We start from the raw sequence: 15544 nt of genomic DNA on the forward strand, positions 1-15544 counted from the left end.
CTTTTTTAGTATCGAAAGAGTTATTCTATCCCATTCCTCTTGAACAGCTTTCCAAAGTTCAAGGAGGGTTGCAGGTCGACGTTTGACAATTCACTTTTCAAAAGTCCAAAAAGGCAAAACTCAGTGGATGATACATCAGGAAATTTAATAGGAATGTGAGTGAAGGGTATGGGCTTTGATACACGCTTCTTGTTTCATTTTTTAAGGAAATTAACAGTGGATTTTGACTGCAGCTGCTTGTTTTGTCTTGATGCAGTTCTACTAATTGATGACACTGTGGGTAAAGAGAAAGTATTTTATATTTCATAATTGGATATAAAATATGTTCCTAATAATATGTGAAGTTGACCTTAACAGTTTACTGTACTGTCTTTAATTTTTATTTGTCGTTATATCAAAAACCAGCAACAATCATAAATCCCTTTGAAAAATTTTCATTAGATTTTTTGAAACCGTGTTCTAAAATTTTCTTCTTCTGTTTGATGATAATAAATGGATCTCTATTTATCAGTCATTTAAACATACCCAAGATCATCTATTGTTGCAACATTTTCCCATTTTTGTCCGAATAATTGTTTCTCATGGAGAGTTCTGCAGCGCATTCTGCTTTCGGCGATATGTCGTGGAGAAAGAAGATGCATATACAGTTTTTCGACTCTTTCAGATACGAATCAACATTAATCACTTTGTTTACAGTTGACAATGAGCATTTTAATGATTATTACACTGTCCTTTGACTTCACAGATTTTCTTTTAACATTAAAGATCTTACCTTTGCAACGTTCTAAGCATTCCGTTTTGGCCTTGGATATGCATTTTGAAAAATGTTTTCCCTTGAAGTCAAACTTTGGAGGTTTTTTTTTTTTTTCCTTTCTTACTGACAATATTATCTATTGCTGCTTCAGATACCAAAAAATCATGGCTTTCACAGCACTTTTTTTAAATAATTAAATACGAATAATTTTCTTCGGAAAGAGCACAAACATAGCCTTCCTTCCACTGGTTCTTCACCATTTTGCATGAAAATAAAATTATCAAGTAGCAGACGATAATTTACACTTTAAAAAATATAGCTGCAGTTAATTTTTTTTCCAAGCGGGCGATTTTTTATAACAAAGCAAATTCGTCTAAACAATGTGCGAACATTTTTCTGTATTTTTGTTTAAAAATAAAAGTATTCGCATTCTTCTTTATATGTTTGTGTCGCAGACTAATTCATAAACTTTCTCATTTACAATTCCTGTTTAATTTGTATCATAAGTGCATATGAATAATAATACTCATTAATAGAAAAAGTTGATGGATTCACACGTTTCAAATCTACTTTCTTTTAATTCAAGATATCTGTCTGTGATATGAAGAATTAGATGGCAAGCTTTTATTTAAATTTGCTTTCTGATATTTCGGAATTTTACTGCTTCTGATGAACTTTTAATATAAAAGAACTTGAAAAGGTCACTCTTTGGCGAGCGGTGATCTCAGTTGGCGATATCAAGACACTTCGGCAACCCTGTTCAAAATTCGACTTTCTTCGTCGAAGTTTAGGACGAAGTATTCGTTTTTTAACCGAGTTCAAGGTTTCTACTCTTCCCTTGGACGATGGCGACAAGCTTTCTAGCAACTCTCCCTTTTTTGTTTCTTTTCTCTAATCAGGTGGAGTGTAGCTATTTACTAAACGACGTTGGTGAGTTTTTGTAATTAATCTGTTTTGTCAAACATGTTCATTTATCATCTAATTAATTGGAATAATTTTTCTTTTAATAATTTATCAATTATTTGTTCTAGCAATCTTTATTTTATTTAATGAGTATCATTAAATGTAAAGGAGAGGCGCGTGTTGTAAGAGTTCTTATTTTTTTATTATTATTATTATTATTATTATATCAAAGGCCATGTAGACTTTTTAGAACCTGCAGCCAGGCCGCACAGAAAATTTGATCTTTTTTTGTGCGGATAGCGTACGGAACGTTATGCTTTTGTGCAGATGAACCCACCTCCCCCGAAAAAAAAGGAAAAAACATTTTGAGTATTCCTCAGTTTATTATTTTTTACAAGTAATTGGAATTGTAAATATGGAGTTTTTGTAAAGCAATTTTCCCACTTTTTTCCTTTTTTTATTTGCCCCTTCTTTAAGAGAATTTAAATAGAATTGAATGAAAGTTTTGTTAATGATAAATTAAATGGAATAAATTGGACTTTAATAGATAATCATATCTGATTTAATTTTGTGTACCACCGATGATTAAAAGGAGATATATTCATTTGTTTTTTTTTATTTTCTATTTTGAAATATATGTATGGAACCATAAGTTGGGAATTAAAGTCTTTCCTCATTTATGAGTTTTAGCGATTTGGAAATCCTTCCAATAGACTTCGTAAAACTCCTTTTAGTCATTTCATATAAATTAAAATATCTTTTGATGAATAATTACTAGTCCTATATTCTTCTTAGATGTAAATTCTAGACTTATAAATTCAGATTTTATTATTCATTAATTTTATCAATCAAAGTATAATAGTGAATTCTTGTTGACGATATGTGCTTAATACTCATAAAAAATAGAAAAGTGGCTGCGGAGTAGAGCTGAAAAGAAAGTTTATCCAGGGTGCGAGTTTCTCCCGGTTATCTTAATAAATTCTAAATAGTAATTAAATCTCCGTTTATTTATTTTTATAGAATTGATACCATTGAGATAAAAGTACATGTTATTTACTTTAAGTTCTCATTTTATAATCAAATTACGTGTAGGAAGAATAAATTTTTTTTTGGGGGGGGGGAGGGACGAGAGAGTGGTTTTTTTTTTTTTTTTTTTTTTCAAATTTTTCAAAATAGATTAAGATACATACGTAAAATTAACGAAATATTACTGTTAATAGTAAACATTACGTTCTTAAATTATACTGATGCCTATAATATTGATCATAATTAGAAATGCGGTTAACTTTGCTAAAAAATTCCATTTAATGTTATATCTTTTTGATAGTTTCTGATATTTCCAGTTCGAATGTTGCTGTATTTTATGAAGCTATCAAGATTGCAATAAATCGTTAAGCAGTTTTCTTGAAAGTTCTTTTAAACATTCATGTGTTAAATATTCCTTTATCGCTATATCATGTTACTTTGATGCGTTTGATGGGAATTAGAAATATGTTTATGTGAATTTCTGTCATATCTTTTGCAAAATCGCTTAACACTGGTTCGAATCCTGTCGAACGGACTGGGCTACATTGGTGTTTTCATAGTTTTCCCCATGTGTACAACGTGCATACGAGCCGATTTCCCTTAGAAACTCCTCCACGAGGGCGTCCCTCATCTTAGCCAGATATCCTTTGTGTGCTTTACCGTAATCAAATAAACCAAACCTGCCATATCTTTTGCATTGTAATTTTTAGCTTTGAATTTAATTCGTATATATTCTTTATTTCTGATAAAATGTTTTATCTTATTAAGCGGATAACAGACAAATAATTTCAAACTTAGAAATAATATATGGTAATAATCTAACTTGGTAATAATATGGTAATAATCTAACTTTAATCACTTTTAATAATGATAGGAATATTTTTTTCATTAATTTTATAAGCCAAATGTGAGTTAATATCCGTATTGCCAAGATAATAAGACGGTTTTTCTCTTAAAATGCCATTATGTAACCTCAACCGGTCTTATACGCGTAGCTTAACATTTAAAAGTTCTTGCGTCTTGATTTAAAAGTAATTTGCCATTTATTATTAAATTTTTAATTTAGAAAGAAACATGTTTGCTTAGATTTTACTGAAAGTATAGTATCTGAATCCCTTAGAAACCCCTCATTCATTCAGTATTCATTACATTTCTTGCAAAACACATTCAACATAATAAGCAACATAATGAAAAGCGTTACATTCGAGGGAATATTTAATCTGAATTTAATAAACAAATTGAAATGTTCTTTTCCTTTATTTATTCTTTTTCCAAGTTTTTCCAGTACAGAAGTCAGAGAAGCATAACATTTAAGAGGTCGCTCGAGGGCAGGAGAAACTATGCTAAGGAGAATACTAACTCATATTAATAATGGAAAATGAAATATGCACATAATAATACTGAAGAATATAATTGTGAACATATCAATACTTCAGTAATGAGGATTATAAACGTGCTACGATATTCCTAATTTTAAAACTGAAAGTTAGGTTAGGAAACACAAATAGCTCGAAGTTCAGTTTCAAAATTATGGCCAATATAGTAATTACTATACTTAAACCTTAAAATAATGCGTTATGACCAATTACCTGCATTGATGGAACTACTAAAACATCGTTGATGAAACTACTAAGCAAATTTAGATCCACCAATGACTGAATGCTGGTAATTTCGCATTTGCTTGATTTTTCATGGCGGTTGTCCAGCTTTTTTACTCAGAGGGTAATTAAGGTTTTGCATACAATAACTGTTTGTTTCTTAAGATAATAAGAAGTGACCTATTTGCACACTAATGCTGGAAGTTACTGTTATTAAAAATCTTTTTTTAATAGGTTAACTTATTTTCCATTGTAGGTCCAACTCTGAATTAATATTAAGTTTAGATTTGCTTTGCTAGTAGTCAGCGTCTTACACATGTACTTGACATAGCGATGCAGATATTCCATTAAGATGTTCTTCTGTCAAAAGACACATTGATTTTGTTTGTTAGGTTTTCAACCTTAATAACAGTTGTTCGCAGAAATAATATACTTCCTAGCTGTGAAAGGAGTTGAAAGGTATCTTTTGAAGCATCTGAAGAAGAATATCAGGGGATATACTTTTTACTAAGCTTGAAATTAAGCTTGTTGTCCGAAAGTACTTTTTGTCAGAGTCATTCAGAATTTCATTTAATAACATTTGTAACATATAGAGAACCAAACACATAACATAGCTTCATGATATCTTTATGTACTTTGAAATCGAAAAATAAATAAATAAATAAATAAAATCGATCTGTGCATTTAATTGTCAACGAAGCAAATTCATTTTTCAAAGAAATTAATTTAGTTTTCCATGAACTTAAAGTTCAGTAAATTTGGAGCAATTTTTATACGTTTTTGATAGGATAATTGTGCATTTCACTATCCTCGTTAATAGAATAGTGAAATGCACAATTTTATTCGTAATTAGTTACTTCTGAAATGATCTTAAATTATTTAATGCGCTGTCGTACAGTTTTTTGGCATATCATTTTTCACTTAAATCTTCAGTATATTTAATAATATCTGTTAGAAAGATCAAGTCATACATGTTCAGTAATAGTCAGCAGTCACACTCGTTGGAATAACATAATACTCGTTCACAATGTAATTACATTATCATCGACTAATCCAAGTTCTGCAAAAAAAGCTTTAAAATTTTGAGGCCGAATCTGTTGTTGTGTTGTTAAACTGACTGTAGAAATAACATTTTCTGTTACGTTTCCCATATGAAAATTCTTCCGACACACTCCGAGTAACTTAATAGTTCCCATTGCTGTTGTATTTTTCATGTTTATGGTCCTTTGAAGAATGATGTTAAAGTATCGATACCATCAAAAAGCAACGATCTCAATGTTAGATTTGCTAATCGATTTTGATTAATTTGAGGTCTGTCTATTTTTGACCGTTTTAAAATGATTCGTAGAAAAGACTAAAATAAAACCAAGTAACGTTTTACATCATTAAAAGTTTTATTTTCAGTAGCAAGTTGACGTTAATCCAGTAGCTGTTCAACTGTTTCAGCTTCCGGCGACTCTTCGTACTGTAACAGCTTTAATATCGTTATTAATCTCTCGTGCATTTGAAATAGATGAATAATAAATAATGTACAGATTACTGGCAATATTTGAAACCAGACTCGAGTGCCACGTGCGACTCTCGCACGAAGAATGTAATTTATTTTTAAATGTTAGAATATGTTTTCTCTTCTTGTTTGTATGTCGCCATTTTTTTGAGTGTTAAATAAAAGTTATTGCTGTGTTCCATCATTGGAGTTGCTTCATATCGCCAAAGAAGTATCACAATCTTAATTATTTTGGAGGCACCGACCAAGTTCGAATAATCGTGCGTATTTTTATTTTATTAGTTCATCACTGAACGCAATATTAGCGATACCAGATTATTACTTTCTGTTAATATTGAATTGCTTTATTTTATTAGTTCATCACTGAACGCAATATTAGTGATACCAGGTTATTACTTCCTGTTGATATTGAGTTGCCTTATTTTATTAGTTCATCACTGAACGTAATATTAGTGATACCAGATTATTACTTTCTGTTGATATTAAATTGTCTTATTTTATTAGTTCATAACTGAACATAATATTAGTGATATCAGGTTATTAATTCCTGTTAATATTGAATTGCCTTATTTTATTAGTTCATCACTGAACGTAATATTAGTGATATCAGGTTATTAATTCCTGTTAACACTGAACTGACTTATTTTATTAGTTTATCACTTGAACGTAAACTTAGTGATACCATTTTAATGCCGTCTCTACTAGAGTTCAAAGGAAAAAAAATAGCTGAAGAGAAGATCTTGGAACCGATGAAAGAAGAAAATAAAGCATCCAGAGATATCTTTGAAGAAGTTCAATCACCGGAATTAAACGTGGAAGATTTTCACGAAAATGTGAAAAACGATACAGAAATTAATATTGAGAATCATTTTGCATTGCAGCGTTATCATCATCTTTCGGCTTTTGATTTAATATCAAAGCCGCTACTAATAGACGAAGAAAACAATTGCCGAAAGCAAATGACAATTGAATATTATCCGAAAGGCACAGATGAACTGAGGAAAGGCTTTGCTGTGAATTATAGCCGAGGAACTGGTCCACCATGGAAGAGATCTAGGCGCCGTCAAGAAAAAAAAAGGAAGACTAGATCATTCTCCATTTTTTTCTATTTAAATGTGGTGTAAAAGTATTTATTTAAAACTTAAAATCTTTGGCCTGAAATTTGTAAATTTATAAGAGAAATTACCTTTACTCTTTAAGCAATTGAGCAAGCCGAACTTATTAAACTGTCAAATTTTACAGAACTTTTACCTTCGGAAAAAGTCTCTCCGTTGGGGGAGAGGTTGTAACAGCTTTAATATCGTTATTAATCTCTCGTGCATTTGAAATAGATGAATAATAAATAATGTACAGATTACTGGCAATATTTGAAACCAGACTCGAGTGCCACGTGCGACTCTCGCACGAAGAATGTAATTTATTTTTAAATGTTAGAATATGTTTTCTCTTCTTGTTTGTATGTCGCCATTTTTTTGAGTGTTAAATAAAAGTTATTGCTGTGTTCCATCATTGGAGTTGCTTCATATCGCCAAAGAAGTATCACAGTACCTGGGTTGTCAATTTACTGCATCATCCAGTATATTGAATGCTTTCTAAACATTAAAAATAGCTGAATTTGTTTTTTATTTTAGAGAACTGTCGATGTCGATTCTAGTATGTCTTCTACTCTTGTAGCTGTTGCCTGGCGCGAAAGCTCATTTTCACAAACAACCATATTTTTTTTAAAAACAAGACAGATGGAATTGTACTCAAACAGTTTTACAAAAATTCCTTATCTGAAAACGGTTTATATGCCTGGTAATAAATATATATTCTTGATAGCCGTTACAGAACTTTGGCCTTCAGCTTTAAGAAAACCTGGTGCGATAATGTTTATAGAGGGCATTCGATCAGTTCTTTCTTGTAATGAATTCATATTGTAAGGATTTTATTTTATTCTGTTCTAACCAATTGTTTTTAGTTTTACTTTCGTTTCCCTCCAGATTTTAGTTTCCTGCGGAATGTAAATTTTTAATGACATAGTATGCTAATCTAAACGTGTTTCAGAAGCAGTATTTAAGCTGCGTTTCAAGAGTTCGAGAAGGGTAGTAGCGGAGTTAGTTTCGAGGTTATGCTGCGTGTTTGAATTTAGCTCTCTAGTGGGTGTTAGACACCTTTCAGTTTATACCGATATTTCTAGGCTCAGCTTTGCTGTACGCAGCCGATTTAGCGTTTAGTTAAGCTAAGGAGCCAGTCGTTGGCCCTCTTAATTTAATGTGCATTTTACAGTTTTTATTTTTCTGTTAATTTAGTTAGCCACAAGTGATGGTGAATTAATTGTAAGCACCAAGTGCGTGCATCTGTTGAATTTAGTTTAAATAAAAAGGTTATTTAAAACCTTTTTCTGCAGTATTTATTTATTCTTCAAAGACATAGCGAGCATTCGTTACTTCGTCCGTCTTGTACGTAGAGGTCACGCTGTATGCTACCAAAAGAAACACGGAGACTCTATGTTAGGATGCTTCGGGAAAAAGTAGTTATTTTTATAATATAACTTCCTATTAAAATTGATGGGTTTTTATAGGTCTTGACTAATAAAGGTGTACTCTTGATAGCCGTTTCAGAAATTTGGCTTGTAGTTTTGAAAAAGATTGGTGTAATACTATTTAGAGAGAACATTCAATGAATTCTTTCTCGACTTTTGATGCAGTCATATTTGTTAGCATGCTTCAAAAAATCGTATATTTTCACAGTAAAATTTCCTTTCAAAAATTTTTTGTGAGGTTCTCTTCAATAAGTCTTCGTTATGCTCAATAACAAAAATTCATCTGTCCAGACACTTTTAGGTGAGCATTTAGAATCAGTTTTTCTTTACAGATCCGCTGGTACAATATTGATGATAGCTGTGATAACAAAATAGATATTCGTGTTATTTAATATGAAAGTAAAATTTAAATTCTTAATATAAATATATATTTCTTAATACAAAAATTCTAACAAAAAATGCTTTTAGAAATAGTTATTGTAAAACATGCTAATAATTCACTTTCATTTTTTCAGCAAGAAAAACTTTTAATTAGAGAAGCATTTTCTTTTAAAAGCAAAATGTTAACATGAACATCTGGTAAAGGTTTATGTCAGGTGCAAAATTTACGCTCTTTTGTTGAAAATTATAACTCTGAAGGGAAAAGGGGGGTTTCTGCGGTTGTCTCTATTTCTGAAAAATTTTTTATCTGTAACTTTTTCTTTCGTTCTTACTTAAAGATTTTTACATTTTAAATAGCAATCGACGGTTCGTATTGAAACTTTCTCGGGCCATATTGTGGCCTGCAAGCCGTGTTTGGGAGAGACTTACTTTAGATACATGAGCCTTTTTCCTATCTCTCATATTATTGGAAGCCAAAAATTCCTTAGAATATCCTCCTTGAAATTCTATAGGCAAATATTCCTCGAATGGTTTCCTGTAGATCATTAACACATCTTTCACAAAATTTCGTTCATTATAACTAGTACCGCATAACAATATTATAATAAAAATAAAGGTACTTAAAGCTGTAAAAATACAGTCTATGGTTTCGGAATCGAATACAAGATTTTTAGATTCGTAGTAGTGAAAATTCTAATCACTGCCTGCTATCAATTCTTTTTCTATTCTTAATTTCTCAGTTATATTCTTAGAGCTCTTATGTTTTCAGTTTTCACACGCTTACCTTCGAACAAATAAGTGCAGTGAATTACAAAGTGAAATGTGTCATAAAAAGGATTTATTTATGTATGCTTTCATAGAGTTCACTTGCTGAATACAAATTTTCAAATGCCTTGCGAATATTCTTTGCTCGAGACACTTATAAAACATTTTCTCAAAAATGTACAAAAATAAAACAGAATTTCAGATAAATATCTTGAATATACGTTTCAGACCTCTATTATGTCTTTGAAACTGTATACTGGTAAAACAGGCTCTATGCTTACATTAGATACGTTATTTTCATATTTTTGCTTGTGAGTTTAGTTTAAGCATTTCAGATGCATTGGGACCTCTATGACCGTGTAGAAACATAACAGTGATGACATTGTTTTAAAAAAACGTTTTGGTGAATCTGCATGTTTAATTTTCTAAGGATACTCATAAGTGCATACTTATCATAAATTCCTGATCAAGTATGTTGACCAAATAAGTTGTATGAAAATTGAGGGAAAATCGATATTTAAAAATTTAATGTACCATGTATCCATAGTTATACCAAATTTCATTAAACCTTAATACTGTATAAATGTATTTTTCAAATATCTTAATCGTGTATAAATATATTTTTGTATAAATATTTCCGTACTTCCACGGTTCCTTTTTTCAAAATTATTGTAATATTTTAAAAATAGAAAATCAAGAAACGAAAAATATTTAAATTTCTTTTCTAGTACTATTGTATTGGGATTTATTCTTTGCACTATATCTTGATTAACAGAGGAAATAATAACTTTATACATAAATTTAATTTTTTGTAGTTTAATATATGTATTCTGGGTAATCTGAAAATTTTCCCTGTAAACAGCTCATAAATAACTCATTTTTTGCAAGAAGTTATTACTCTAAAAATAAGAAACTGAATTGACAATTGACTGCTGGAATCTGCTGACTGCTGAATTGACGATTGACTGCTGTTGAAATCAATAAAAAACAATTAAATAAAAAATAAAAGCTGCTGTTTGCTGTAAATTAAAATAGAAATAAATTCTTAACTTTTCGTAGTCTGATGCGTCACTCTTCCTACTTGGCATCCCATATTCTTAGATGTTGCCATTTTTAACATCTTGTGAAATTAATTCACAGTTAGATATATCAGTTTGAAACTGGTCTTTTTTAAAGCTTTTCAGTTAGTTTTGGAAAAATAAATTTAATACGCATGGGATGCATTTACACATTTTTCAAACTCAGTTTGTTATATTTTCTCTAGGCAACGAAAATTGTGTTTACTTTTAACCACTCCCTCTGAATTTTGTCTTTGAAATGTTTATCGACTGTAAAATGAAACAAGAAACATAAACATTGAAAGCTGGATGATATTCCAGCTTTCAGTATTGTCTACTGGATGATAAACCTTGAATAGACAAAACTGTATTGTTGACTGTTACATGCTTCTCGAACCATCAGAAAAATTTACACGGACGGTTGAGAACGTCGCTTTAGACGGATGTGTGTTTAACCTGTAACTTGGTTTGTACGTGATTTATGGAGGGAAAAACGTTTTACCATTTCGTAACGTAAATAGTTGTCAAAGCACATTTTAAATCAAATTCTTCATTTATGAGCTTTTTAAGCATTTTAACATCAAACAAAGGATCCAATTTTCAGCCATTCTTTAGATCACTAAATGCTGAATCTGCATTGCAATGCCTTATCTGTAGGTGATGGACTAAAATATTTTCAATTATTATTCTCTTGCTTGATATCCGAACTCTTAAAGAGAAGTATCTAAAATTATTATATTTCTGTAAGTTCTTTTTGTCTAATTCATTGCATAAGAACCTACATCAAAATATTTAATTGTGTTCTGCGGTAAATAAATTATCTCTATCGAAAGCAGTTGAGGTCTGTATGTCTTAGAAAGAATGCCTTTTCATTGAGAAGTTCCTAAAAAACTGTTTTATATTAATATAACTTTTTTAAAATTTATTTCCAATGGCGGGCATTAGCCGTTAGCCGTTACTAAGGCCTGAAGCGATGGTCACTTTATTATGGAGGCACCTAATAGGTGAACCATCGTTGCGTCCTGTGATGAGACAGATAATTTACATCCATGCCTTCTCCGGGATTCAAGCGCGGGCCCTTCTATACAGCAGTTAGGGTCACTGACCACTTTCCCGTCTGGGCGGCACATTAATATAACATATGAAACTCTTTCGAAAAAATGCGTACTACTTTGGCTTGTTTAAATATTGGGAATTAGAAGGTTGATGAAATGCAACTGCTCAGTGGTCTTATTTACTCCGCCGCAGGTGGGTTTTATTTTGCCATAGTCGCACGTACGAAGAAATAGTTTTGGTCCTTCGTGCAAATAATGGCAGAACAAGTTCACTTGTAAAATGAATTATTAGAATTTACTGTTTGCCAACCAAATGCAGTGTTTTGCACACGATTTAATAATTACACAAAACCTAAGTGGAAATAATTTCCTAAGTATTATTCTTAGATCTATATTGATGAAAAATGTGTATAAAAATATGTGAATTCCCCTCTCCTGCGTCTAAGAATGAAATATGTAAGATATTTTTTCTAAACTCTAGATTGGTTTACCAGTCATAACTCTCATCAGAAATCATTAGAGTAAGTAAATTCTGGTGCACTTTTTTGTGCATCCTGCTAGAGATGTGAGGAATTTTTTTTTAATCCACGTGTTACCCGGGATGTCATAAACTGACACCCTGAGAAGATTGATGCGTGAGTGTTAGAACTTAGCATGTATCGTGTAACTTCTGTGATGGAACTCTTAACAAGTGAAGGAGAATTTTCTTTTGGTGAGGGAATGTTGCTTAAATAGATTTTTTAAGAGTGTACTGGTAGTTCAGATTCAGAAGGAAAAGAATTATTTTAATTGAGGTATCGAATTTCTTTCTTTTTTACGTTAGGGTGTGGTAACAAATACTGTCTTTTAGTTGACAAATTTGATTGCGATCATATTTTTTTTCCTTATTTTGATCTTATGCTGACATTTTATGTTTAAGCTTCAGAATAAGATCGAATTTAAAAAAAAATGTTACCGACGTACGTATGCTTATAAAAAAAATTCCGTTATATTATGAAAATAAATAGCTGCTTTCCTCAATAATAATGAAGCACAGATTAAAGTTTCTGAGTTTTTCACTGTGGGAGAATTATTAAATTTTAAAGTATTTTCCTCTTTCAAAAACTGTGCACGCGAAAATTATAATATTTGAACTATTTCGTTGTTAGTGTACCAGATTATCTAATAATTTAAAACTAATTTTAGTGTTATTTTATGCAGAGATTGTAGATAACAGCTATATAATTCTGCAATTAAGTCCGTAAGAAGTACTACATTATGCGAAAATGTATTATATGAATTGTATTATATGAATGTATTATGTGAATTTCAGTGTTTACATATTAATTACACAAATCCCAAGTGGAAATAATTTCCTAAGTATTATTCTTAGTAATAATAAAATAAGTTAACTAAGTAAATAAGTTAAGTAACTAAAAATAACTTAACTAAAAAGCAGTGAAAACAAGCATGAAAATAGGTTCCAAACCTAACAAACAGTACATCATTTTTACTTTCATACGTCTTATCATTACCTACACGTTCGTGCAGTATCCTCATCTTAAATTTTTTGGAACAAACGTAAGGAAAAAAGTGTTGATCCGTGTACTTTTACCTTGCACAAGCATTTCTACTTTGCAATTTTTTTTCAGCCGTACAAAAAGTGCATTTCATATATAAATATGTGTAGTGTATGTGTGTGTGTGTGTGCGGACGCCTTGGGGTTGAATGTATGCAGTAAAACTTGTTTTAATATAATGCTTTTAAAAATAATTGCTAAAAAATTATTATTGAAAAAAAATCTTAACGTTTTTAAATTTTACATTACGCCCAAACGGGCGTTTTTTCGTTTAAAGACACTTACATGTTTCGAGAGCATTTGAAGCTCGTGCATTTGAGCATCTAACACCACTTTGGGTTGAAAATATTTAAAATCAGTCTGTCTTTAGAATTTCCGATAGACAGTCTCGCGAGCCAGAGATAAGAATGTTTTATTCCTTACAGAGTTGCCAATGCTGTTTTTGAAATCGTTGAGTTTTTTTAGTCAAAAATTCGTTCAAGCTTTACATAATATGAAATAGACAATAAAAATTCGAAACTGTTATGTCGGGCTTCCAGGTGCTCATATTGGAGGGGAGGGCTACGTTATCCAAAATTCGATGGTTCTAAGTACCGTTGTTTTTTCACAATGCGATAAACATATATACGTTCATCCAGATACTTTATCTTTTAATTTCTTTAAATATAATATTAAGCGATAATATTTAGTGGCAACAATTTGAAAAGTGATTCAGACTTTTATAACGATTCTACGCAAAATTCCGTTTTGAGACTAATAGCTCTTCTTGGCTAACACCATTCGGGCTAAAAATGACTGTTAAAAAATTATTATTAAAAGCACATGTTCCTGCCCACTTTGAAGTAAGGAATCCCAAACCGCAGAGGTATATAAGTAGAAAGTTTTGTTTCAAATATTTAATAACTATACATATGCCTATCTTTTACGCATTTCGTAGTTTAAATATACTACCCTGAACTTTCCAAAGGAAAATAAGTGCAGGTTTTAAGAGCTGAATGACCCATATAATGTTCGTACTTCGAAATGTGCATTGAAATTTTTGGCTAAAAAGTTTAAACATCTTGATCCTCATTTTATAAACGAACATATACGGTATAAAATAATAACCTTTGTACAAGCTATTTATATTATAAGATCTTCTCGAAATATATGATGTTAATTATCTTCAAAAGAAAATGAATATTTTCTCGGAATCGATAGTTCAAATATTTTTTTTTTTTCTCATGTAGTAATATGAAAAAAACTCCTTGTGACTTTAGGTAGTAAATTTTTAAATTCATTCTTTCCTATTAATGATAGCTTAGCAAATGTAACTGCAATGTGCGATAAGAAATGCAAATACGAGCATTATTTTTTCAATTTAACCTATAGCTTAAGTAAAAAAGGAATTTGTTGCGGATATTGATCATTTTTCCAAACTAAGGTATCAGAAATTGTTTCCCGTATTTTCTTTACCCTTTTTAACATTTTGTCTGAGAATGGTTCAAGTAAGAAATATGTCTGTATAGAATTTTGAAATTGCTTTTCATTTTTCTTTACATGAACTTTAAACACAACAAACTCAATGTATTTAAAAAATTCTTTCTAAAATCTTGGTATACATTTCTGCCGTCGATGAAAGCTATCTCGGAAAATAGATGGTATTTTATTAATTTTAAAATGATAAAAACAAATAACTTACCGAGCCTAATGAGGCAACTCGCGAAAGTGAGTCACGTCTTTTGCCTTCGGAAAATTATTATCTTGAAACTCATTCTGCGTTTTTTTATTTTACTGGTACATATAAATTGAAATATGATCAATATTTTCCTAGAGCTAGTTGTAGTTTTCATTGACTTCGTTTACCAGTCAAAAATATATTCTTTAAAAGTATTGATTATTGATCAAACGAATTGTACATCGATGTTAAACAATACACATTAACTGTTTTCTCATCACCGCTACGCCTAATTAAGTGACATTGGTTTCTGTACTAATTACCTTTCAAATCATTAAAAATTCAATGATTTTTTAAAAAAATCCTGAAAATTCTGTCTTGGCATTTTTACTTTCTGTAAATTTAAAGTTTTTAACAATCTATGGCACTTTTCTCTCTTTTTAGGGCTACCCAAAATGCGTTTTTTTATTCTAAGGAATGTCATTTAAGAGGTACTTTTGTCTAAACTCCATCAGATGTATTACTGTTCTGCAATTTAATGAAAAGCAAAAAATAATATATGTATATATTAAGCGTTCTAAAAATGGTTTCATTGATATATTACGAAGAAAATTCAAAGTATGTTTAGAATAGAAAAAGAAAATCACATCAAAATATGTAATATTTAGAGTAAGAAATGTTTTTTCATTTAATTATAGCAATCATAAAAACATTTCGATATATAAAAGGATTTATTTAAAATTGTATCAGTTAATAAC

The 15544-nt window shown here is 30.6% G+C and overlaps 1 protein-coding gene across 5 annotated transcripts in view; it reads left to right on the forward strand.

Annotated features, from left to right (window-relative positions):
* Positions 1-1526: 1526 nt before the first annotated feature.
* LOC118189722 (uncharacterized protein CG3556-like) overlaps positions 1527-15544 on the forward strand; it is a 97841-nt gene continuing 83823 nt past the window's right edge. For 3 of the 5 annotated variants that reach the window (XM_085823751.1, XM_035360381.2, XM_085823752.1), the window contains exon 1: positions 1527-1684. In XM_085823751.1, the coding sequence (XP_085679877.1) occupies positions 1600-1684 (85 nt within the window). In that variant the 5' untranslated portion in view covers positions 1527-1599. The remainder of the gene's footprint in view (positions 1685-15544) is intronic. The other 2 variants (XM_085823753.1, XM_085823755.1) reach the window with 1 other exon arrangement.

The sequence above is a fragment of the Stegodyphus dumicola genome, chromosome 9 (assembly GCF_044657685.1).
Source record: "Stegodyphus dumicola isolate Sdum_Otavi_A_Nest chromosome 9, ASM4465768v1".
NCBI lineage: Eukaryota > Metazoa > Arthropoda > Arachnida > Araneae > Eresidae > Stegodyphus > Stegodyphus dumicola.